General features: G+C 45.2%; 2 protein-coding genes across 3 annotated transcripts in view; one reads left to right on the top strand and one right to left on the bottom strand.

Annotated features, from left to right (window-relative positions):
• Positions 1-23461, top strand: part of SMYD1 (SET and MYND domain containing 1) — a 26236-nt gene extending 2775 nt beyond the window's left edge. The window contains exons 2-10 of one of the 2 annotated variants that reach the window (XM_042812153.1): positions 7319-7495; positions 8167-8380; positions 9294-9424; positions 11322-11360; positions 13953-14145; positions 16364-16456; positions 16975-17138; positions 17894-18062; positions 19342-23461. In XM_042812153.1, the coding sequence (XP_042668087.1) occupies positions 7319-7495; positions 8167-8380; positions 9294-9424; positions 11322-11360; positions 13953-14145; positions 16364-16456; positions 16975-17138; positions 17894-18062; positions 19342-19500 (1339 nt within the window). In that variant the 3' untranslated portion in view covers positions 19501-23461. The remainder of the gene's footprint in view (positions 1-7318; positions 7496-8166; positions 8381-9293; positions 9425-11321; positions 11361-13952; positions 14146-16363; positions 16457-16974; positions 17139-17893; positions 18063-19341) is intronic. The other variant, XM_042812154.1, reaches the window with a different exon arrangement.
• Positions 21701-25426, bottom strand: FABP1 (fatty acid binding protein 1). The gene is made up of 4 exons (XM_042812155.1): positions 25299-25426; positions 24169-24341; positions 22388-22480; positions 21701-21858 (listed from the first exon to the last, which is right to left on the bottom strand). Exons 1-4 carry the CDS (start codon positions 25363-25365, stop codon positions 21808-21810), a joined length of 384 nt encoding a protein of 127 aa, XP_042668089.1. The 5' UTR covers positions 25366-25426; the 3' UTR covers positions 21701-21807.

Genomic DNA, 25426 nt, shown 5'->3' with positions numbered 1-25426 from the left:
TGAACCACTGAAAACCTGCATCTGGCTGTGCTGTGATTAATGTGGATGGCCATAATACTGTAATGACCACACTGTGATCTTCTATGTGACTGCATGTGTTGTGGCAACAGCAGGCAAAGTGAAGGCATCTTTTCTGGATTCATTGGAGCAGCTCTTCAGAGGTACAACACTGTTTTCTTCGTGTGGCAGTACCATAGGGTGGAAAGCAGCTTGTGTTTGTGCACAGGTATGAAACTGGTTTGCGACAGGAGGCGATGAAGAAATGCTGGAGACCCAGAAAAGCTGATGACCATTTGACCTGGTGAACAACAGAAAGTGTTAAATACAGTACTTCACAGCAGAAAGTGAGGATAAATTACACTTGGACTTAAGTTATGCAGAGGCACTACTCTGCCACACAGTGGGGAAAGCCACCTGCTGGAAACTGTAGAATTACATATTGATGCAAGAAATTGCAGAAGCAGTTTTAACCTCGGGCTGTCACCAATTGCACTGCATGAATGTCTGCTATTAGGATAATGAGTTTGAGGAGGTGTTGAGAATTTTGTTTTGAAAGCAAAAGGAAAAATACCTTCTTTGAAAAAACTTTATATCCAGCCATTATACTCTGAGCAAATAAGACCAGACAATTTAAGTGGATCCTCCTACAGGGCAATGTGGAGCCTTGTCTAGCAGTTCACTTTGGGTTGTCTGAGACATCCTCTTAGGGCTGACTGGTACAAATGGGGATTTATGAGAATCAGGCCTCCTCTGGAACAACATTACAGGGCAGATGAGAGTCCCTGCAGGGCTTAAAATAACATCAGGCTCCTATGTCCAGGCAAAGTGAATCCAGCCCCAAGTGCCCTTTACAGTCAATGGAGCTCAAGAATGTGCATGGAAGGCTGACACCACCACGGTGAGCAGAACTGCTTTCCGGACCATACTGGGTGTTTTGACTGGAGCTCTAGTTAACACAGGGCACAGATGAGGTGTCCAAACATGTAAGCTGCATCCCACTCAGGAAACAAACCCCTGAAGGTCACTGAAGTCATTTAGGCTGACGGGGACGTGTTCTTTTCAACCCAGTGAAGGTCATCTGAGCAGCAGCTTTTACATGATGCCAGAGACCTCTGATCCAATAGTACAGGAAACTCAAAGAGAAGCTAAGGTTTCTAAAGACATCAGCCACCTCATATTGAAGCTAACGTGTTACCTGACACTGTGGTTTCCTGGCACTGAATAACACATCAAGCCCACTGCTTCTACCCGAACTAGAACCGCCTGTTGGGAGAAATGGTGAATACTGATTGAAAGCAGGGGCAGATCTCAGTGTGATCTCCTGTGTTTTGCTATTCGGGTGTGTGAACAAACTTTCTGATTTGTGCTTGAATCAGCCTTGCTGTAATCAGCTCAAATAGCACTCAGAAAATGCCAATCAGCATCAACTTCTCTTTCCCCCAAATAGATGCAGAAAGTTGGAAATAACAGATTTTCTCAAGGAATTATTTGCCCCTTTTGGATCTTTTTACAATTTGCAAAGCCACTGTGCATGCCTGGTAAAGCATGCCTCTAAGTAAAGCATGCTATCATGCTCTGCTTATGTACTAATGTTTAATCCTTCCCTCCCTCTTCACTTTCTCCTTGAAGGTCTCAGGTCTCCTTTCCTCACAGCTACCTTCAGGATGATGACATTCCCTTCACCTGGGCTCAATGTACAGTATGTGACCTTCTCATGTATGTCAGCTCTCCAGTTTATAAGAGTTATTTCCTACAGGCATGGGGAAGCCTGATATATTTCTGTCAACTTTCTCTTTATGAGCTTGCTCTTTAACTAGTAGGATTTGAAAGAGAGCAGTCAAAGCAAACAGCATCATGTGGTAGAAAGCTAAGATCACTTGAAGATTTGCTTGATGAGTGATGTATGAAGTGGGACCCAAATACATTCACTTTGCCTGCTTCTTAGGTTATTCTATCATCCTCTGTATGCTGTTGTGAAGAGGGATGCCAAGACAGCCAGGAACAGAAACGGAGCAGATGAACTTAGGTGTTTGTATCATCTGTGTGTGACATGTATCCTGTACAGAATGGAATAAACTCACATCAAATGGCTTTTGATCATTCTACCACTTCCAGTAGCTATTCAGTGAAATCCTCCTCTCTTCTTTTGCAGTTCAGCCATCTCAGCTTGCTTTTTCAAACCAGTGAATGAGGTGCTCTGGGGGCTGGGTGGGAAATGGTTGCCTGATGTTTAAGTTGTGCATGTCTCAAAGATGAGGTGAGTGTATTTCCTGCGGCAGTACTCAGCCTTCTGTCTTGGCAGGTCCTACAGATCTGAATCCATCTGAATCCAGTCCAAGCAGTCGCTAGAGCTATTAGCTTCTTTTGCTTTCACTGAGAGCTGTGCTTGTGGGAGCCGTGGTTTAGCTGACAGTACTGTCACCTCTTGCATTAGTTGGCTGGCATATTGAATCATTGCTTTTGTGACAGCAGCTATGTCCAGGAATAGCAGTGGTTGTACATCTCATCCACGTAACAGCAGAGTTCATGAGCCCCTCAGAGTCCAACTTAGCTGACACTTGGAGCAGAGGCTGAGGAAACCTGAGGCTCCTCATAGAGTCATTTAGTGAGTCAATCAGTGGCATCTGCCCCTGAGGTCAGTTCTAAATCCCTGACCTGGCAAGACTGAGATGGGCTGAAGAAATCACTGTGCTAATGAAGATCTTGCTTTTGGCCTGGATTAAGAAAAAAAAAATAGACAGACTCACAGTTTCCACCACATGAACACACAGAGGTGGTGGATGAGTGGCTGGAGATCACCCCAGGGACTGCAGTGTACATTGACACAGCACTGACACAGACAAGGTCTTATAAACCAATGTTTTCCACAGGCTGAGAGACTTGGGTTTAACTCTATGTCCTTGGAGGATCTTAACTATTGCAGAGGTGACTGCAGGAGAGACTGTGGACCACTGCAAGTCTTTGGTGTTGTCTACCTGCAAACATACTGAAGGAGTCTCCTTCTCTGGATATGTTCAAGACCTGCCTGGATGCCTACCTGTGCGACCTGCTGTAGGGAACCTGCTTTGGCAGGGGGATTGGACTCGATGATCTCTGGAGGTCCCTTCCAACCCCTACAATTCTGTGATTCTGTGATACAGGTATCAGAACCTGTCATAATATTCATTCCTGGGCCAAAGGGCGACCCAGTTTTCCATCCCCATTTGGGGCATTTGGCTCTCTGGAAAGACAGGAGCTTGTAGGACTCTTGGGCAATTTAAGGGCTTGCAGTCAGACTTGCAGTCAGTGCTGATTGCTGTTTGCTGAAGATTTAGGCAATTGATCTCAAATATTCATGTCTTTCCATTTTTCTTTATAGCACCAACAGTTAAGCACAGGCCTTTGAAGGCCTGGTGTATTATTAATACATCCATTCTTTTTTTTTTTTTTTTTTTTTTTTTCCCCAACCGTTTCTGAGGATCCCATGAGAGTTTTGTGAAAAACAAGGTATTTTTTATGCCTGTCAACCTACTCAGACTACTGAATAATTCTATCTGCAGCCAGCATTTTGTTGTTTTTTTTTGTTTGTTTGTTTCTGGGGGAGCTGGGAAGATGAACTGCTTCAGAACTGGTGTTCTGCTGCACTGTATTCACACCCACCCTACCATTCCTCAGTGCAGGAAAGCTTCTTTAGCTTCCCATTCACTTTCTCTCTGCCTTCAAAACAGGCAAGCAGCAGAAGGGTGCCCCATTCCCTGTGTGAGATATCTCTCTGTGCTTCACTGCACAACACAACCATGTGGGTTTTATCAGCTCTCTGTCTCTCCTTTCCCTTACAAGGAATGTAATCTCTCTTGCACCTCTGCCCCCCTGACTTGACAGCTGACAGAGCGCAGTGTTGCATTTTTCACCACCTCCCAGCTATTCATCTGCATTAATAGAGCTGGCTGCATCCCCCTCCATGTACATGCACTCCCTCTTTCTCCATGCTGACTGCTTGCCTTGCACTGGGCTCGCTCCCCTGAACCAGCACTGCTTGCTGTCATTTTCCAAACCTCATTTTTGCACGTAGTGTTGCCTGTTGCAAATCAACCTGCTTTATATCAGTGGGCCTCTCCATCCTGCCTGAGCCAACACACAGGGTGGGTGGTTCCAGTAGCTCAGGCACTAGTGCCAGAGGAATGAAAAAGCATTTAAATGTACTGGGGTAGAAATAAACATGCACACGTGTTTTTATATATATATGTGTATTTATGTAGGGGAAGAGGCAAGACAGTCCTGTGACTATGGGAGCGATTCCTACTTGTGGCACAGTCTTTTCTTGTGTCTGTCAACTCATTTTTTTCTTCCCCATGCCTGTTTCCTTGCTGTGGGCAATCATAATGTTCTGTGGGGTCAGTGAGATTTCTGCAATGAGGAGAACTTCCCCCAAACACAGCAGTGTCTGAGCAGTAGGAATTTTAATTCCCTCATGCTGTTGAGCCTGGCTGGAGGCAGAGGAGCGTGCAGCTGCCTGGAGAAGAAAACTGCTGGGGAAAAAAAGCCTGCTGGTGCAGCAATCCCAAAATCCCAAAAGGTCTCCCTCTCCTCCCCATTGAAATGGGTCACACAAGTAAGCAACTGCACATGTGAGACAAGGCACATGGGGTCCAAGACCCTGGGCACTCCTGGGAGGTGGATATCAAATTGGGCTTCATCAGTATCCTTTGATATATTCCTCACCCTTGGTTATAGTTATGTATATGCAATGGTAGGATGCTTTTTGGAAATCTTTTTCTGAAGTCCCCAAAGAGAAAACATGCTTTTGAAAGCTGTTTCCCTGCTGTGCTGTGCTCACCCAGCTCACAGTAAACCACAGAGTGAGGAACAGGAATAGCTGGTGAGCACCACTTAGTGCTGCTGGCACCAGAGATACGTCAGACCTTTAGACTGGAAGGAGGAATTTGCACTGGTAGCCTGTCTGCTGGACAGCTTTAAGTGACCTAAAGAGCACGGTGCTAAAGCTAATGTCAGAGTAAACAGAGCAGAGCACATCCCCACATCAGGCACTGCCCTTGTTACTTCGCTGTTTAGCAGCATCTCCATGGGTGCCATATGTTGAAACAAGCAATAAATCATCGGTATTCTCAGCTCAGCACCATATTGCCCTTTTGAATATAAAAACCCTCTTGGATTTATGAATAAAATCTTACAGTGTTCATAAGCACAATTACAGCTCCTAAACTTGGTATTACAATCAGTCTGCCCCATGTCCTATCCCAGATGGTGCTACATGAGCACTTCGGAGGTCAGCTTTCTTCTGTCCTTAACTGTTTGGTGTTGCTTGTCTGCCCTGAGGTAGCTGGAATTCCATTCAACCCTGGGCAGTTGTGCTTGGGGTTGGCTGAATGGGTTCCTCAGCCCTTCGTCCATCCTAAGCATCTTTCTGGAATCCCTGGGACCAGGAGAACCCCGAAGCCACACAGTCTGGTGTCACCTGGTGTTAGACAGCCGAGATACATGCTGTGTCTGATGAAGGGAGGAGAAGACATACAAGAGAAGACTTCATGATGAGGAGATCTACCTTGAAGGAGGATATTTTCTTGGCTTTCTTATGTCATTTCCAACATAATAACAAATGCAGGTCTGCCAACACAGATGCAGTTTAGGTCCAGAGGCAGAAAGAAGTGTCAAGCAAAGCTGCTTTTACTTCATAGAAAAATAACTTTGTTTCAAGCAGCACAAATGCAGGGTTTCCCTATATAACCACCTCTATCCATCAGTCTTCTTTACTGTGGTACACCTCCAGTCTGCTGATTATCAGAGCATTTCTTGTGTGTATTTTTATCCCTACAGTATGACTGTGCCTAAATAAATACTGAGATAGCAGCCAGGACCACACAGAATCATACTCACCCCTCTCAACCATTTTCTCCTCACCTGTCAGGTGTTGTGGTGGTCACTGCTCCTTTTTTTGCTCCAGGCCCTATGCAGAACCTCTCTGGAGGGGTTTCAATTCAGCCAAATTCAGAGGCTTTGCAAGCAGGTGAAGCACTGGCTGGCTCATTGCCTTGACATTGTTCCTATTCTACTGAGTGACAGACCCATTAGACGTCTGCTTTCTGCTCAGCATGGGCCAGACGGAAAACAAAACCAGACTGAAAATCCTGTTAACAGCAGTGGTGCTGAGAAGGAGCAGACAAACTGCAGAAAAGAGGGCTGAGAGCTGGGGAATGGTTTATTGCTTTCCTCCTTTAAACAAAATATTTTTCTCTTTGACATAGCCAAATAGGGAAGCAACAGCATCAGACAAGTGTATGAGGATTAAGCTAGGTGGGATGTTTGTCCCTCCTCCCAGAATGTCTGAGGTTCCATCACACTGTGTAGGAGGAGCCCATGGACAGAAAGCTGAAAGGACCCTTGCCTGAAGGAGTTTAGCCATTACCCTAAGTTTGCAGATGACACCAAGTTTAGAGGAAGAGTCAGTCTGCCTGAGGGTAGGAAGGCCTTCCAGGGGGATCTGGATAGGCTGGATCACTCGGCTGAGGCCAGCTGTATGAAGTTCAAAAAGACCAAGTGCTGGGTCCTGCCCTTTGGTCACAACAGCCCCATGGAATGCTACAGGCTTGGGGCAGAGTGGCTGGAAGGCTGTGCAAAGGAAAACAACCTGAGAGTGCTGGTTGACAGCTGTCTGAACATGAGCCAGCAGTGTATCCAGCTGGCCAAGAAGGTTAATGGTATGCTGTTTTGTATCAGAAGTAGCATAGCCAGCCAGAGCAGGGATGTGATTGTCCCCTGGTATATGGTCCTGGTAAGGCCACATCTCAAGTTTAGTTCAGTTTTGGGCCCCTCACTACTAAAAGAGATGTGTGTCCATAGAAAGGCAGTGAAGCTGTGAAAGATCTGGAGTACAAGTCTTATGGGGAGCAGCTGAAGGAACTGGGATGGTTCAGTCTGCAGAAGAGAAAGCTCAGGAGAGGTGTTATTGCTCTCTGTAATTCCCTGAAAGTAGATTGTGACGAGGTGGGGGTCGGCCTTTTCTCTCAGGTAACAGCAATAGGGTGGGAGGTACTGGCCTCAAGTAGTGCCAGGGGAGGTTCAGGTTGGTTATTAGGAAACATTTATTTTCTGAAAGAGTGGTAATGCATTTGCACAGGCTGCCCATGGAGGTGGTGGAGTCACTGCTCCTGGAGGAGTTCAAGAACTGTGTAGATGTGGCACTGAGAGACATGGGTTAGTGGGCATGGTGGGGATGGGTTGGAGTTGCACTCAGTGATCTTATCAGTCTGTTCCAATCTTAATGATTCTACAACTCTATGATTCTATCGCTGAGGCATAAGCCTACTTTCTGTCTTTCCAGCCTGACACATGTAGTCTGCCACACCTGCTTCAAACGGCAGGAGAAGCTCCATCGCTGTGGCCAGTGCAAGTTCGCCTACTACTGTGACCGAACCTGCCAGAGAGATGCCTGGCTGAACCACAAAAATGAGTGCTCTGCCATCAAGAAGCACGGCAAGGCACCCACTGAGAACATCAGGTGAGAGTGGCTCCCGAGGACCTGGGCCCACAGCCTGGCTGTCTGGTGCACCACCAGGCCGGGGAATGATGGGAGAGGATAGGAAATCCCTCTGGGTGTCCTGAGTTAGATGTGTGATGGTGGGAGCTGCTTTGGGGAAGGCCACAAACATCCCTGAGCTCATAGGCTGGGGTTTGGAGGAACGCCCAGTGTGAGGGGGTTGTGCTCCTGCTTTTGTTCAGTGCTAGACACCCAAAACCCTACAGCAGCAGAATGAGAAAAGCCACCTTTCACAGTTTCAGTGGGAAAAGCAGGGATGCTCCAGTATCTACTGATTTTGATTTATGTCCCGGCTCCATAGTAATAAAATGATAGGAGTCCCCACAGAAATAGAAGAAGCTGTCCAGGGCTGGGGTTCTGTATGACTTCTCCAGATAAGAACATAGATGCCATGGGAAACCCCTGTGTCTTCCTTCCCTTCAAAACTCCTGGATGGGGACTAGCCATAAGCCAGCTGATGCTGAACTTGTCTTGTATGGCCTGGCTGCACACAGTGTCCCACTGATGAATGAATTTTGGTGGCCCTTCAGTCCCTGTCCTTGTGCTGGGTGGAAGAGCACAAGAACCTGAGTAGACGAGCACCAGGGTCTGGTGTTGCATAGTGCTAGCACCTTGGGATCTCTCCTGGCCAGGCTGGCAGCCCGCATCCTGTGGAGGATAGAGAGAGAAGGCAGTGGGCTGTCGGAGAACTGCCTGGTGTCTATTGATGACCTGCAAAACCACGTGGAGAACTTCGATGAGGAGGAGAAGAAGGACCTCCGTATCGATGTGGAAAGCTTCTTGGAGTTCTGGCCGGCCCAGAGCCAGCAGTTTGGCATGCAGTACATCTCCCACATATTTGGAGTGGTATGTCAAAGGGGTGAGAAAGCAAAGGGGGCTTCTTTAATGCTGTGGATTATGCCAAGTGCCCAAGGGAAGTCTCAAACCAAAATGAATGAGTTGAGGATTCCTGATTTCATCCTTGAGATGGCCAAGACAAGCATTTTCTGCAGGTGATTTGAATACTGCTGCATTTGCCATACACATCACTTCTGCACTGACATAGAGAAATCTGAGGCACAGCCAGGAAAAGGTCTGCAGTCTGTCTAAACATGCAGGCAAATGGCTCTCTCAATCTCAGGTGCTGCGTGGTCACCACAAGTCCAATTGGGCATCACTCTGCACCTGGAGCTAAGAAAAAATGTATAAACATATTTTTAGTAAACATATTTCAAATAGAATATATGAGAATGTAGCAGATCTATTTTAGTTTACGCATTATTCTGTAACAATATTACGTCTTACATTTTTTAATATATATTTACATATATATGCACATAATAGGTAAAGTATACTGAAAAGATTTCATAATACCCATTCCTAAAATGTTAACTACAAATTTTTGTGGTGCAGAGAGAGAAAGTCCTCGAGGCTGAGCAGCTCTGCCCCCAGCCCTGCTGTGAGTCAGTGCATGTCAGGCTTCGTTAACCCCATGGAACGTCATCTTCCCCCAGGGACACACAGCATCCCAGCAGAGCAAATCCACTGGGCACAGGGAGCCATCCGTACAAGAGACCAGTGCACCTTCACCAACTATCATTTCTAGAATTACCTCCTACAATAATCTTGTAGGCACTTCTCCTTTCTCCTTAAAGTTTGGAGGTGGGATACCAAGCTGTGCCTCTCCTAAACAATCAGAAGCAGCTGAGAAATCCTGAATGTAACTGAATTCAACTTTTTCTCCTTTCGTGCTTCTTCCTGCCTGTGTTTTTGGGACTAGATCAACTGCAATGCCTTTACCCTCAGTGACCAAAGAGGACTGCAAGCTGTTGGTGTGGGAATCTTCCCCAACCTCTGCCAGGCCAACCATGACTGCTGGCCCAACTGTACTGTCATCTTCAACAATGGCAAGTGAGTGCAGTGCGTTGCTTTCCTCAAGCACAGTGGGGACCTATCCTTGCAGCCAATGCACATAACAGATTGCTAACCTCAGTGTCAGATCCCTGTCCCAGAAAATCAATTCTCATTTCCTTCTCTAGTGCAGCAACAAAAAGTTATGGTTTTCTTTTTAAAGAAGAGCTATTTTTTTCTCTTGTTATTTAAAAAAATGCTGTCTGATAGACCAAAAAAATACACAGAGCTTTTCAGCAGGGTTTGACCTCAAATCCAATGAACCAGCATGTAAATTTCCCTTGTGAGTTTTGAAATCATACTCAAAACAGACAGATAGGGTGGCAAGTAGATACCTAGATAGCTTCAATTAAGGCTTCATAAGCAGTTAAGGAGTACTTACAGTTAATGAATTATTCAAGATTAAATTGAGCCCACAGTCCAAGAGTTTCTCATAACTGAAGCTTGCAATCAGCCATGTATCACCATCACTGATGTGTTTATGGCCATCCTTAACACAAATGCTGATCTCTTTGGGAGCTTGCAGTCTCTATTAATTACTGATAAACTCTTTAGCAATGGATTCTTAATGAGAAATGTGACTGTTATCTGCAAACAGAGTCACATGCAAGAGCTGGATGCCCTAAAGTGCTATGCCTTCTGATTTCCCACCCAAATCCTGCAAGAAAATATCTGCAGGATGTGTGAGATAAGAAGAGGTTGAAAGGCACAGTGGGATTGCAGGAATGTCCCAGCAGAGCAGGCAGTGGAGGCAGCTGCTCTCAGTGCCTAGCTGCTGGAGGGATGCTCTGCCCTCCAACTCCTCCTAAGCCAGGAGGAGCCTAAACTGCTGCTGATCCAGCAAGCAGCATTATGTGCAAGACATTAACTGAAGGAAACTGCTTGCCAAAACCTCCACAGCCTCGGTGTTTTATCAGTGTTTTCTGCTCAATCTTAAGATTTTATACATTCCTATGTTCAGCAAACATCAGTGCTGAGCCTAAGGTAAGCCCACAGCCTCCTCTCCTTTAACACATTGTTTGTGCACTCCAGTTCTCACTGCCAGTTTTACCTGCTAAAATGATACCAGTATATTATCAAGCAGCTGGGGAATAAGCAAAGAGAAAAAGATAAGTGCTTTAGGATGGTTACCTTTGTGATCCAGAGCCAGCTGGAGCCTGAGCTCTATAGCCAGTTGCTATAGTTCACATACAGGGTGACAAGGAGCCTCTCAGACCAGCCTGGGTGCTGGAGAAGGTAGCTGGAAGGGGTAGTAGCCCCCAAACCTGAGATTCTGGGTGGTAAGTAGAGGAATGACATTTTGCTTGTGTGGCAGCCTGATAAATTTCCTGCACGAATCCTCTTGCTGGCTTTAAACCATGACCATGATTATAAATCTGCTTACATTAGCTAATTGGCCAGGTAAATTATCCAGGTTTCTTTTCTAGGAAAACTGGAGATAAGAGCAGCTACTGTTGCAGGAACTGAGCTCTCAGCACTCGAGGCACAATGCTGGGCTTGGGGACCCACTAAACTCATTACAGAGCACGGTTGCTGATATACCAGTCTAATTCCCATTTCAAGCTGCATTTTGGAGAGCATGACTACTGATGTCAGAGAGATGTTTCTGGTCAGCACAAAACCAGCCCTGCAAAATGTCAGCAGAGCATTTTACTCATCCACTGGCTGACAGCGCTCTTAAAATCACAGTGTCAGGACAGCTGTCCCTGAAGCCACTGCGAGCCAGTGATGCGTGATTTGGTAGCTGTACAGGGACAGCAGAGCTCTTTGTACCTTTATGCTGACTGATATGTGACAGGCATCGGGAGCTCCAGTGCCCCCAACCTACCCAGTTCACCCAGTTTCTGTTGTTGTGCTTGTACCGGTGTAATCTGCAGATGTCTGTTTTGTCTTTCAGTCATGAGGCTGTAAGATCAATGTTCCACACACAGATGAGGTGGGTCACTCTTGAAAGCCTTGTCCTTCCCCTTGCCATGTACCTCTCATGCCCTGTTAATGACACAGCTGCAAACAGCACCGAGGGGTTCCAAAAACCCTCTGGTTGCAGAAAACTTCACTTTCTGTTTTCTGAACTTCTACTCCTCCCTGTGTAAAGCCCCACTAAACCCAAACCTCACTTAACTCTGCATTTTGTAGTAAATTAAAACAATAGCAGTAATGTCTCCCTGACTGCAAATTCCCTCCCTTCCTTTCTGCCCTCTCCCATGGCTTCCTCTGTTTCAGTATTTCCCCTCCACTTCTCATTTCTCCCCCCCAAGTGCAGCTAGAGCATGAAAGTCAGAACAAGGTCTTGCTAATCTTACACAGCCCAAAATAAAACCTTGCATACTATGAGATGAGAAATGGTCGCATTACTGACATACTAAATAGTCCATGTCTCTTCTGCAACAAACAGTGCCCTGTGAATGCATTGTCTACAATAGCAACACTGTGAGATGTAGGTTTTATCCTTTTTTTATCATAGTACATGATTAATGTTTTACTTTTTAATGATGCCACTGTTACCTGATGCGAGCATTCTCTTTTGCCTGAGAAATCCCTGAAAAGTATGCCAAAAAAAGAAGGAAAAATTCTTTACCTCAGCTCATACACTTGGTATGTTATATGCAGTCCAGTTACAGGGACACTGTTGTTTTCAAACTTCATTTCCAAAAAAAAAAAAAAACCAGGAAATTTCCTGAAATAAGAGATGAAAAACTTCTTTACCATTGACTCAGAGCATCACAGATAGTACCATAAAAGTGAGCAACTGGGTTTTACTCCTGATTAGAGTTGCTGTTTCTGGACCATTTGAGTTTTAAGCTCCCCAGTGCTTTCTGTGCACGTCTTTCAAGGTCCTTGGAGCCTGGGGCAGACACTAGGGAGGGAAAGAGCACAGGATGTGTTTGGTGAGGTTATCAGCTGACAGTGTCTCTCTAACTGTAGTTTTAAAATATACCACGTGTGTCCAGGCTTGTTTGAAATGTTATCAATCCCCTCATCACCACAGATGACTGCTTAAAATATACCTATGGTAGTTAGGCTATCAGGGGCATCATAAAAGTCAAAGGCTTGCTTTTTTTGTTGCATGACTCATTTTAATGAGGATCCTGTTAAGTGTGAAGAGGAATGTTTCTATGTGTAAACCTTTCTGGTGGAAATGACTCCTTTCTGTGTGCTTTTTCCTGGAGTAGCTGGTTGTACCTTTCTCTGGTTGGCATTTTTCTATGTTCTGACAGGTCTAATAGCTACCCTTCATTATGATGACACGTTCAGTGATAAATTTAGTATGAAATATGCTGTTGATATGATCTAATGCCCAGAGAAAGTCAAGACCAGCCTCAGTGTGTAGTTTTCACAGCAGCTTTAGCAAAGCTAAGGACGCAGAGAGCTTTTAGCTACCAGCCTGCCTATAGTGCTCCAGTCATCAGCTCCCTCTCCTGGTGAGACATTTTGACATAGAATCACAGAATGGCTTGATTGGAAGTGACATTAAAGCCTGTCCAATTCCAACCCCTGCCGTGGGCTGGTTGACCCTCACCACATCAGGCTGCCCAGGGCCCCATCCAACCTGGCCTTGAGCACCTCCAGGGATGGGACACCACAGGTCTCTGGGCAGCCTGTGCCAGTGCCTCAGCACCCAGGAGCATCCCCCAGGAGCTTTCTTCTAAAACACAGAGTTGACCTGATACAAACGTCATGGCTTCATGGTGAGACCTAAAGGAGGCAGCATGGTGCTTATCCAGACCCTTTGATGGAGGGACAGCCCAGAGGAACTAAGATATTTATCTTGCTGGAGTTAAACAGCAAGGAAATTTGTGTGTCCACATCATTTAAGATGTCTTACAGAGAAAGGCCTGAGATAAAGGTAGGTACAAAAAACAGGCTTTCCAGAGGCCTGTTGTCAGTGCAAGCATTTACCCTGGGTTTTGGGTTAGTAACAGAATGGTGATTTCCCTGTGTTTGATATTGGCATTAGGCATCAGCTCAGATGGTCTACATAGAAAATAAACTATTCATGGTCAACTGTTTCTAAGGCTTTATGTAGAGATGCATGAAACGTATTGGGGCATCTCTTATCCTACATCCAAAGGGCACATCTCAACTTTTCAGAGTGAAAATGATACTGAAAGCAGCCCAGCTCAGGATCTGGGAGTCTAGCCAGATCTCTACAAGCAGTATGCAAGCTGTGCTTAAAAAAGACCCAAAGTCCAAACTCAGCATTTTACAAGCCTTGTCGTGTACTTCTGATTGAGGGGTTTTCTTGTGGTGAGATTCTTTCCAGCATAATAAGATTTTAGGTCTGGGTTCATCCCATTATTCACCCAGGATGGGACTCTCTCTGCTTTTCAGCATATCCCAGCCAGAGACTAGCATGGGGGCAGGACAAACTGATGTGACTGTTCAGTTAACCAGGCTGCTGCACATCTCTGCATTGCTAAAGCAGTAGCTTAGGGCAAGGGCTGATTCTGATAGCAGGATTTGTCCCTGATGTATCTATGGCTGCATTTGCTTCTTCAATTCCATATCTCGTCTTCTTTGCACCCAGGATTGAGCTGCGGGCACTAAGCAAGATCTCCCCAGGAGATGAGCTGACTGTGTCCTATGTGGACTTCCTCAATGTGAGTGAGGAGAGGCAGAAGCAGCTGAAGAAGCAGTATTACTTTGACTGCACCTGTGAGCACTGCAAGAAAAAGATCAAAGATGACCTGATGCTGGCAGTGAAGGAGGGGGACAACAAGGTATGGTCCTGTGGTGCTCTCAAACAGAGGTGGCTGTGTCTCCTCCACAGCCCAGGGACACCCAACAGTGCCAGAGTCAGACTGTGGCAGTCTGAACAGTGCCAATGCAAAAAATCAGACTAGGACTGAAACATTATTGAGCCCAACAACAACTCAAATATGCATGGTCAGTTTAATCTCTATTATATGACAGGCACACAGGTTTTCATTTTTAAAAAGCCCACAAAAGTTGCCTTTAACTCTAACCTAACAGTCCAGCAAAAGGCAGAATGAAAAAATATTAGAAAATGAGGTCTAGAACTGAGAAAAATCCAGGTATTTAGATTGGACTTTTTGACAGGAATTGAATGGAATCAAAGTTTTGAACAACAGCAGAATAGAAAATACTGTATCATATATTATGTATATACATATAATAGTCCATGAGAACAGGACCAACTGGCACTACGTACACTGTACAGTTTGTAAAGATGTACCATTGTGTTGGCTCTGGGAAGCTGGGAATCCAGTCATCAGGCCTTCCTTGCACTGGCTGGCGAGAGTGAATTTGTTCTATGCTCTGCCATTTGTGCCTGGTTGCTTGGGTGGGAAGAATTAGTGTGTTGGACCATTCATTTTTCAGTTGTCTGTGTTTTGCTGGGCAATCTGACAAGTTATCGAGTAGAAGGATGTAAGGCTGTGTCTGGCTGTCAGCATTAGGATGTGTTGCTTGGCCAGCAGCTCCTATTTTCAGAGCATGTTGATAGCTCTAAGATCTTCTTTTTTTTATTCCTGTGCCCAAGGATATAATTGCTTAAATCTATTTTTCTTCTGTGTCAGTGTTAGCTAAGGGGCATTCTATTCCTGTAAGCTCTACAAAAGATAAATTGTTACAAAAGATATTGCTAAATAATTCCCATTGCTAAACTATCAAGCTTCATTTTAAAACTAATCCTGGCTACTGAAGCTCCCAGTCCCAGATGCAGAAGAAGAATTTTCAAATTGCTCTTGCAGTGGGCTGCATAAAAAATCTCATCTGTTATTCAAAGCCTGCTGTCAAGCATTGACACGCACCATCTCTGTATTGTGAACGCTCCATATGTTCTGCTGTGTGCACTTTGGGGGATATACACTCCCCTGTTTGAATTGCTGGCATAGAAGAAGCCTCCTGGTATCTTTATACAAGATATGATTTCAGCTATTATAAATGCCCTCCATCCACAGACAATGAGTATCCAGGCTGACCTCACCCTCAGAGCACATCGGCTGTATTGCATTCCCTGAATTCAGGCTCGCTTGCCTGACAGCAGCAGCACTCACAGCTGTGTGGAAAAAGCTCTATGAATAAACGTGAGATGGACAGATTACATCCTCAACAGCCGCTCTGGCCTCCGGTCCATCACCCCTTCCAAATAGTAGCAAAGCTCCCATTGTTTATAATGGCAACAGGATTAGGGGTCTAGTAAACGCAGGAGAGAATTTTATTAGATAAAGCTTCTGTGGAAGTGCTGCTGAAGTGCCTGTTCTGGGAGTCTTTTCTCAGACAGCAGAGTGACATTAACATTGCCTTTGAATGAATGTGCTCTTGCCATTAGAACACCCTGTGTGCTGCTCAGACAGCTGCTGAAGTCTGACCAGCTGTAACAGTTTCAGTCTAATAATATGTAATAATAATTCATAACATACATAACCATGTACATATGGGACATATAGCTCTGAAATGCAACTGTTTTTCCTTCCATACTAAATTTTCAAGAGCTTTTCTGAGCTTGTTAAATCTCAGACTCCTCACAAATCCCATCAACCAAGTAAAAAGGCAGTGGAGCTGTCCTGCTCTACAAATCCCAATCTCTTCATTCTTCATTGCATCTCTGTGTCTCTGCTTTCTGTCTGCTGGCCATGTGCCTGTATTCTGTCTTGGTCATGTGTCTCCTGGCCAGGCTCTTCCTGCAAGTTCCCAGAACCAGGCAGTTGTGGCCTGACTTCAGATTTTCCACTTATCAAAAGGAAGGTTGTGATAGCTAGAACTGTTTGAAAACGCAAATTCAAATAGCTTGGAAAAGCAGAGGATAAGTGATGGTACTGAATATAATTGTATTATATTTCAGCAATAAATGGAGGAAGAGGAGGTGGCTAATTAGGGGCTGGTTAGTGTTTCATCAGGCATGCTTGGATGTGTATGGTGCCTGGATGTCAGGTGGTGGATACTTCTCACCAATTTTCCTAACTTTGTCCCCAGCCTTCTGCAGAGACAGTGAAGGAAGTTATCCAGTTCTCCAAGGACACGCTGGAGAAGATCAACAAGGCCCGCCTGGAGGGAACTTACCATGAAGTGAGTCCCTGTGCTCTTGCTCTCTTGCTGTGTAGGTGGTGCCAAGGAAATTAGGTCTTGTCCCCTCTAAGTCAAAGATGTATAGGTGAAACAAAGTTCCATCTCCATAAGCTGAATGTCTCCACGTACATCCTGTCCTCTTGGCAGTTCAGATCACAAAAGCTGACATACACAAGCAAGTGGAAATGGGACTGTTCACATCTTCACCTTCACAGGGAGATTAGGAGCATTCTTTGCATCAAGGTGCTTATAGGAGGTTGGGTGGATGGCAGGAGGGGCGTAATCACTTCTTCCTTGCTTACTTTCTGAAAGTAACCCTGGTAGAGGAAGATTTGAGCACAAATCATTTAGTTAGACTGATGCTATGGACATATAAAAGCATACTGTATCTTCTCCAACCTTCATGCAGTCTGACTTGGCCTCTAGGACTGGTGTGGACCACACAAGGCTCAGGAGTGGCAGCTTCAGGGCCAGTGGTGCTATGACTTTCTCCTCCTTCTCCCTGCTTTCTGATGTAGGTTGTGAAGCTGTGCCGTGAATGCCTGAAGAAACAGGAGCCTGTGCTGGGAGACACAAACATCTACCTCCTGAGGATCCTCAGCATTGCCTCTGAGGTCCTCTCCTACCTCCAGATGTTTGAGGAAGCAGCTGAATATGCCAAGAGGATGGTGGATGGCTACATGTATGGCTCTACTCTGTTTTTGGCAGCTCTCTCTGGTTATGCAGTGTTAGGCAATGTGTTATAGAAGTTATTTTCTTAGTCTGCTCCCATCGGAACGAAAGTGCTGGCATTCAGATCTTGATCTGATCACCAGACAGAGAGGAACCCATTCCTAAATGCTTTCAAACACCTTGAATTACTTAACTGTAAATGACAAGTAGTTTGGGTCATCTTTCATTAGCCTCTTTGGTTTGCTCAGAAGCATCTCAGGGCTGCCCTAGTAGCAAAGCACAGAGCCTGAGTGTGGGACAGAGAGATCATCACTGCAGGACCTGGTCTGCTCTCCTGCAACCTGCAGGAAAGATAAGTTGCAGAGAAAAGAGGAGCTGTGTCAAATGACTGTCACTCAAGATATCCCTTCACTCTTGAGTAATATGAGGCCTTAGTTAATGAGATGTTGATGATTGTTGCCTTTTCAATTTAGGCACATCATTACACCTGTGATGTTGGTGACATCTGAGCTGCATGATCAGGTCTCCAACCCAGTTGTTCAGCTCACACTGTCTGCAGGTTGTTCATTCTCTTTCACAACACCTTGTGTCCTTGTGTAACCCATGCCCTCGTGCCCCTTGCAGGGCTGCACATTTCCTGGCAACAAATTCAATAGAATATTCAACTGAGTAAACAGTTTGCTCTCTGGAAAACATGTCACATCACTGACAAACATTTGGGAATTGAGATCTTTCCTGAACTAAAATTACTCAATGCTTTTCCAGGAAAATATACCATCCTAACAACGCACAGCTGGGGATGGCTGTGATGCGAGCAGGAGTGACCCACTGGCATGCTGGCCTCATTGAAGCCGGACACAGCATGATCTGTAAAGCCTATGCCATTCTCCTGATAACCCATGGACCTTCCCACCCAATTACCAAAGACCTGGAGGTAGGTGTCACAATCTCCCTTCTTGCCTCTGTTATCTGCCTGGATGAGGTTGCATTCAGTCTGTAGAACGGCCCATCTGTAAGAGACAGGTCAAGTTATGGCTGCTTGTTACTAGTGCCATCCTTTTCTCTAGGTCATTTTAGTCTGCTGTATCGTGCACATTCCTTCCTATGGGAAATTTTCATCCCTGAAAAATATCTTTTGTTCTGCACCAGTACATGCTTTAAAAATAGCCATTGAGTCCCTGAATCTTTTTTTGAAACACTGAGCCCAAGGGCAGAGCCTCCCATTCTTCAAACAGCCTGACCTCATTGCTCTCAGATGGATGGCATTCAATTTGGCTGTATCAAATTACAGATGGTGAACTTGTTTCTGGCTTACCAACCAATATTCTTCATCTTGTATTGATGACCATTCTTCTTTATTTACCACTCCCTAGTCCTTTTGGACTGCAGTTTATTTTTTTTCTCAAATGACTGATATGTGTATTTTTTAGCTTAAGGTCAAGAGCTGCAGATCCCAGGAGAATCACACATGTTGAGCTGTGATGAACTATATATGACTGCATATGAGGGCGGATCATTTCTTTATCCTTTAACTCTCTCAAATGGCCCGTTGGCTTTATAGTATTCTCCTTTAGTAGCCAAAAAAACTTACACAGTGCCAAATTAAATCCCTTATTGATGTTAGTCCCCCTAACAGCACAGCTATAATCGTAGTGCAATTTTATATTATCAGAAGAATGACTGTCTTGTGCCTAAAGTAAAATAGTCTCTTGACTGTTCGCCTCTTTATGTCTCATAGGGTAAGACTCCAGCACCTTCATTCCTGTATTTCCCTTTTCACTTTCTTCAGGATGAAAATACTAGATCTTTGACCTCTGTGCTGCTAAACTAAAGGTTGAAGGAACTTACAGACAGGTGTAAAAAGATTTCCTTAAATCCCTTCTGAACTTTTGTCATAATGCAGAACTATAAATGATTGTTCATAGTGAATCCAGGGATGAGGTTTTCCAGGAGCCTGCAGAAGGGCTGGGTGCAGGAAGGGCTGATGCCTTATTCGCCTTCATAGGTCACAGGCAACCAGCTCTGAGAAAGTAAATGCTATTTCTGTCCAGTCAGCCTTGGTTCTGCTGCTGGGACACCTGGAGCAAGAAGAATCAGAGTCATTACATGGCTTAGAACATCCCTGATGGACAGCCCTCATTTTTAGGCAGTGTGTTTTTCACCGGCTTTGAGATCTCCTGCATCACAGGTGTTTAATCTGTTGTGTCTCTCAGGTCATGCGTGTCCAGACAGAGATGGAGCTGCGCATGTTCCAGCAGAATGAGTTCATGTACTACAAGATGAGGGAAGCTGCCCTCAAAAACCAAAAGATTCAAGTCATGCCTGAACCCAGCAATGAGGCCCCACCGAGCCTCTTCCACAAGAAGGAATAAATATTGAGCTTGACACAAAGTCATGCCTGTTAGGTAACACCACCCGTGGGACCTCCAGACATGGGGAATGTGATATGTGAATGTGATACGTCCCCAAGGATTGTTTCCAGTGCCACCAGTCTGAGAGCACGGACCAGCGGGGATAGTCCTGAAAATCTCCTGAGAGCTCACAGCAGAAAATCTCTTGGCAAAAGCAACATCATTTTATACCACAAGCATTAAAAAATCAAAGCAAGAAACCTGCTATAAAATTATTTACGTTCTTGTTGAAAGCCAGTTTCTCTCTGGGAAAGTCCTGCAGTCCTCAGTTAAATTTTTAATTGGCTCTGTTCTGATTTTTTTCCATCACTTCCTTGTGATGACATCACTTCTTGCCAGTGATATCTATGTGTGGTTGACCAACAGACAGTACAAGTGGGAAGCTGGTTCCAAGAAGTGTCTTGTATGCCTGTGGGCATCAAGTGCAAAGCAACTAAGAAATAGAGATGGTATTTTGAGTAAAGTGATCTTTTGCTGATGAAAAACTGATGAACAATGGTTCTGCAGGTGACGTGGGTGTAATATCAACCTGTGTGGACTCTGACCACAGTGACTGGGTGCCTAAATGGGATTCGTGTCTAAAGATCCATTAGTTAAGAGAAGTTAGTTTGTTAAAAATCACACAATGTCCACAGTGGTGGCAGCAAATGGACGTGAGAGAAGTCCATGCCAGATGCCATTCGCAGTAGTGTGGTGCAGTGGCTGTGTGGATTGTTTTTACTGAACAGGCAGTTCTCCAGGAGGGGAACCCCCTTTGCTCAGAGCTGGGGGCTCTGATGCTTACCTGTACCAGTCCTTCATCTTAGGTGCTTAATCAGTTTTGCACTGAGCCTGAATGGAGAGAAGGAAAAGTCTAATGGCAATGGATGGATTTCCAAATAACAAAAAAATCTTTGCTGTCTGCCCATCTGTAAATCCAAATTATTTGCTCCAGATCTTCATTGATAACAAAGAGATGAAAAAGGACTGATTATTCAGAAATCCCCTACCAGCTCCTCAGCAAAATAGCAAGAATAGCAAGAAAACAAAACCAGGCTTTTTCCTCTTGACATTTCTCAGAGATTTTGGTGGTGATCCTCCAGTTCTAAGATGAGTTTGCTGGACACAAACTTCAGCTCTTTAGATGTTGAACTAGATCCTTCCACTTGTCAAGGAGGTACCTATCTGACCTCAACTGTGACAATCTCTATTGGTTTAGTTTCTAACATGAAGATCAATGCCAATTTGCAGCTTGAAAACCTTCTTTGATGGGGAAATTATGGCAGAGGTGCACAGGAGGACAAATTAGTCCTTTAACAGCACACATTGGAATTGTAGAAGGAGATAGGGAGGCACTGGTGTTGTTTTCCTAACATTCTTATAGCTTTGAATTGTTGTGAGAACATCATCCTAGGTAGGTATATTACACAAGCAGTACACTCAGTTCCCAGCAAAAAATCCCAATTAGCTTTCAAGCACAGAGCTTGGAAAAGTCAGCTAAGAAGGGAGAATTTCCTCTCTCCTGATTTCAGAAAACCAGGTCTCCATCCAGCCTGCAGCACCAAGCGTTGAAGTTGACCATGGTGCTCCTATGTCTGCGCTATGAATAACCAGTGCTGACCTCCTCTGAGCAGAGAAAACCTGTATTTCACTCCAGAGTTTATATCCAGTAACCCAATTTATCAGGCACAGTTCGTGGCAAAACTGAACACCTAAAGGCTGTCTGGTGCCCTTTGCTGGTTGGAAAGGATGGGGGAGAGGCGGTGATGGGGTGGCCAGAGCCTGTAGGTCTTGCTCTTCTTTTGAATAAGTGAGCATAGGGATGGCTGCTGGGATGCCTCAACTCCCCCACTGCTGGTCTCTGCCCCACGGCAGCTTTCCAGGCAGGTTCACCAACATCTGCCACCCTCAACCACCTCGTTCTTTGGCCCTGCCAATTACTTTGATGTCACTTCGGCCAAGTCTTTAAGGAAGGGGACAGAACCCTTTCTCTGGTCTTGGCACAGTACTTTTCCATCCACCCAGCTGTGTGCAGCCCAGCAGTACGTCCCAAGAAGGACAGTAGTGCCTGAATCTCAGAATGGGGCTGACAAGCAGCAACACAGAGGGTCTCACGATGGCTTGGCTCAGCCTGCTGCCCAGTTTTTTTTCCAGGGTTTTTGTGAGTTTTGGAGGCTTGCACTTTTTTATAGCAAAAGCAAAGAGGTTTATTATGAAGATGTTTTCATACAAATTTTACTTTAATGGAACTCATTCTACATAGTAAAATGATAAGTTTGTGCAGGGTCTCTAGACTCTCTTGCTAATTCTCTTGTAGGTGAGGTCTCCCTTCGTCATGGTCTGAAAAACAATAGAAATTGTTAGCTTTGCATTGCACTTGGCTCCAAACCCTACTTGGAAAAGATCTGGTCTTGCAAATCAGCACAGGACTGATCTCCATCTAATCATCTATAAATCAAATTATTAAAGCTTGGGATATATTCATGAGTACCCCAACACAGATAAGGATAATCTGACACTGACTGGAATCAGAATTGTACATTTCCTCTTTACAGGTGCCAGGCCCCACCCTAAACCTATAAATATGGCTGAAAACATGCCCTCATTACATATAACTTTGATCAGCAGTGCCTGGTAGGATCTGAGAGGGCACTTAGTGAATCAGACTGTTTCAAAAACAATGCCTTCATTGCCTGGTCAACTGATCTGCTTTGGTTACAGAGCCTGAATGCAAGCATGTGGTCATCTCCAGCACCTGTTTAAGGTCTCTAGCATCACTGTAGGCTTTGCAGTGCCTCGCCCCCCTTGGACCCTGAAGGCAGCTGTCTGCACTGTTAATCTGGCCATTGCCCTTCTCTTCTCCACTTACATGGATGATGGTGTCTCCGTTGAGTTCGGTCACGGATTTCAGCCCCTTCAGGTTGGTAACCAGTTTGTTGTTACCTTCCATGTTAACAACACACTGATAAGAAGGGAAGAGACAAAGGCATTAATGTTAGCACTGCACACCCCCTGCATTTTGTCCTTCCCCTTCTGTACTGAGCTGCTACTGTCTCCTCTGAAACTGCTGGGAGCAAGCTGCTCCCCGGTGATGTAGCTTTCCCAAGAGGAGGGATTGTTGTGCTGGTGATGCCCACAACACAGCAAGAGTATGGGTGTTTACTCTGGGCACTGCAAACCTCTATGAAAGAGATACAATTTTTCTGGAAAGGTCTCAGCTGAATTGGTATGTTTGTTGAGTTTCTGCCCACCAGGAACTACATGTCTATAAAGGCTTCAGACAGCACTGATGCCCTCAGGGCAGCCTTGATTGATTGTTGAAATTACTCAGAGAAATAACACAGCAAAATCAATTTCTGTTCACCTGTTTGTCCATCTGCACAACATCTTCATCTGCCCTCAAGATGCTGATTTATGGAAGGTAAAACTTTTTTCCTAACCCCTGGTTTCTGTTCATGGGTCTTCAGGGATGGTAGAAACCACACAAGGCAAATACTACTCTCAGAGCCCAGCTCATTGGGGCATGTCTTTAGTGATCGTTCCTCCTGCTTTCAATAGTCCCTGCAGTATCAACTTCTCCCGGTGTAGAGCTGAGATGCAATATTTGCCAGTGGTGCCATCTTGACATTTCATGAATCACTGAAAAGTATTGTCCAGGAACTGGAGCTGAGGAACTGGAGTTTCCAGAGTCATAAATCCTCATCTTGCCAAATCATCTCACCCAGTGTGAACAGCAGCAGTGCAAAAGGCTGGAGGCAAGCTAACAGCCTCTGGGACTTAAAAGGACAGGTTTATTGGTTTATGATTCATTGGTTGACTTTCTTGTGCTACCTTTAAGTCAACAACATGAAGGGAGAGTATGTTTTGTTTTGCAGCATGACAAAGTAAACCTCTTTTCACTTCAAACTTTTCAGTCAGAAAGGTTTGCAGTCAGAAGAATTTACCAAAGCCTCTCTGTCCTGCTTTTCCAAAGTGGCTATTAAAATATTGGCTTTCTATATTTCCAATGAAATAACTTTAAAAATGCAGAGCTTCATCCGCAGAGATGCTGCAGATGAAGAGAGGGGAGGATGTATGGTGCCTTATAGAAGCAGAGGGGAGGTGGAAACCTCAGAGAGCCAGGCTATGAGTTTGTCAGAAGGTCACACAGCAGTGCACTATCACTTTCAGAAATTTATTTTTAAGAGATTTGCAGAGGGCCTACAAGGAGCAGGGCACTGAGTGTCACACCTGCAGGCTTGGTTTCAGCAATTAAACCCTTCCCAGTGCACTAAATCACACATGCAAACTGCAAGAGGCAGAATTGGTCCGGGGAATTATCCAGCTCTTGCCCTCTACATCTAACACTTTAGATTTAATTCCCTTGATGTGGTTATTCCCTTTAGCCCATGTGCAGGGGGATGACTGGAATGGAACATGTTGCCCAGAGATGTGGTGGTTGCCTCATCCTAGGAGACATTTAAGGTCAGGCTGGACAGGGCTCTGAGCACCCTGATCTGGCTGTAGGTGTCCCTGTTCATTGCAGGGGAGTTGGGCTGGATAGCCTTTAAGTGTCCCTTCTGACTCAAATGATTCCATAAATGTATGAATCTGTGAGATGCAATATCCCTCAACCCCTTGGCTTGGACAGAGAGGGATCTGATGTCTCACCTTGACCTTCTCTCCTGTCGGCAGATCCATCTCACACTCCTCCCCAATGGTGAACTCACTGGTCATTACTTTGGGGCCAGCAGTAAAAGTAATCTTGAACTTATTCCCATTCTGCACAATTTCTGAGACACTCTTCATGTCCTTACCCTTCTGGATATGATCATCAGGAAGCCCTGTGCAGGAACAAGAGATGTTAGAAGGACATTGGAGCCATCACTGGGTGCACTGCTGCTGCCTAATGAATGCAATGGAATCTGAGGGCACACAGCTTGGAGGATTTCTACTCTATTGTGGAAGAGGCTCTCAAGGATGGCAGTTCCTCAATGACCACAAGACTCCAGTGGGAAGGAGTAATAAAAGATAATGTCCTCCTGGGTTTTGTGTGGGAACTAGAGTTCTCTCTTGTTCAAGGAAGTTGTCTAGAAGTAGAACAGCTATCTCACCAGCCAAGAAGGAAGTTTTCCTTCCCTCACTGTAAAGCAAGCAGAGAAAATGGGATAAATCAAGGAAGAAGGAGGAAAGATTTTTTTTCTTTTACATGAGATTCAGAGTCCCATCAGCATGAAGCTGATCTGGCAGACAGAGCCCCTCCTGCACACAGCTATGCAGAGGTAGTGCAGCCCTTCCTGAATCCCTGCTGGAAATCAAGCCAGCCACATTCATCACTAAGCATTTAGACAACCTGACTATTTTTCTGATGAATGGTAGAATCTGGAGCTGTGCAGTGGTGAGCAGTGTCCTGCTTACTCTGACGTTTCACAATCTGATGGGACAAATCTAGCACTGAGTGAAGCTAGCAAGGTCCCGCTGGTTTAGCACATGTTGCAGCACCCGGCCTGCTGGCACACAGCTGCAGGGACTGCTGGGACTCTCCTGCAAGCTGTAAAATTACACCGAGCATCACTTGACCTCAGGCCATCAGTGAGAGTGACGCTTTCCCTTCTATTTTGAGGCCGTATCTCCATGCACACTTATTTAGAAAACAACAACTGCAGAGTAACAGACAGAAATAGGAAATCTGACAGATCGCTTTCAGTCTACATCAGCAGCACATCAGCACAGTTGGGCTATTCCAAATATCAGTGGAAACTGCTTAGGCAGAGCAGCACAGAATGCACACAGGCACTTACCAAGGGCTTTCATGAAAGGCTCGAAGTTTTCATGGGACTGGAGCTCGTACTTTCCAGTGAAGCTCATGATGGAAGGCTTTCTGTGCTCCCAACACAAGAGAAGATGCCTTGCTGGTATGCACAGCTTG

This window comes from Centrocercus urophasianus, unplaced genomic scaffold (assembly GCF_019232065.1).
Source record: "Centrocercus urophasianus isolate 14NV4802_14NV808 unplaced genomic scaffold, USGS_Curo_1.0 seq_13, whole genome shotgun sequence".
Taxonomy (NCBI): domain Eukaryota; kingdom Metazoa; phylum Chordata; class Aves; order Galliformes; family Phasianidae; genus Centrocercus; species Centrocercus urophasianus.
This window is presented reverse-complemented; position numbering and strand designations above follow the sequence as displayed.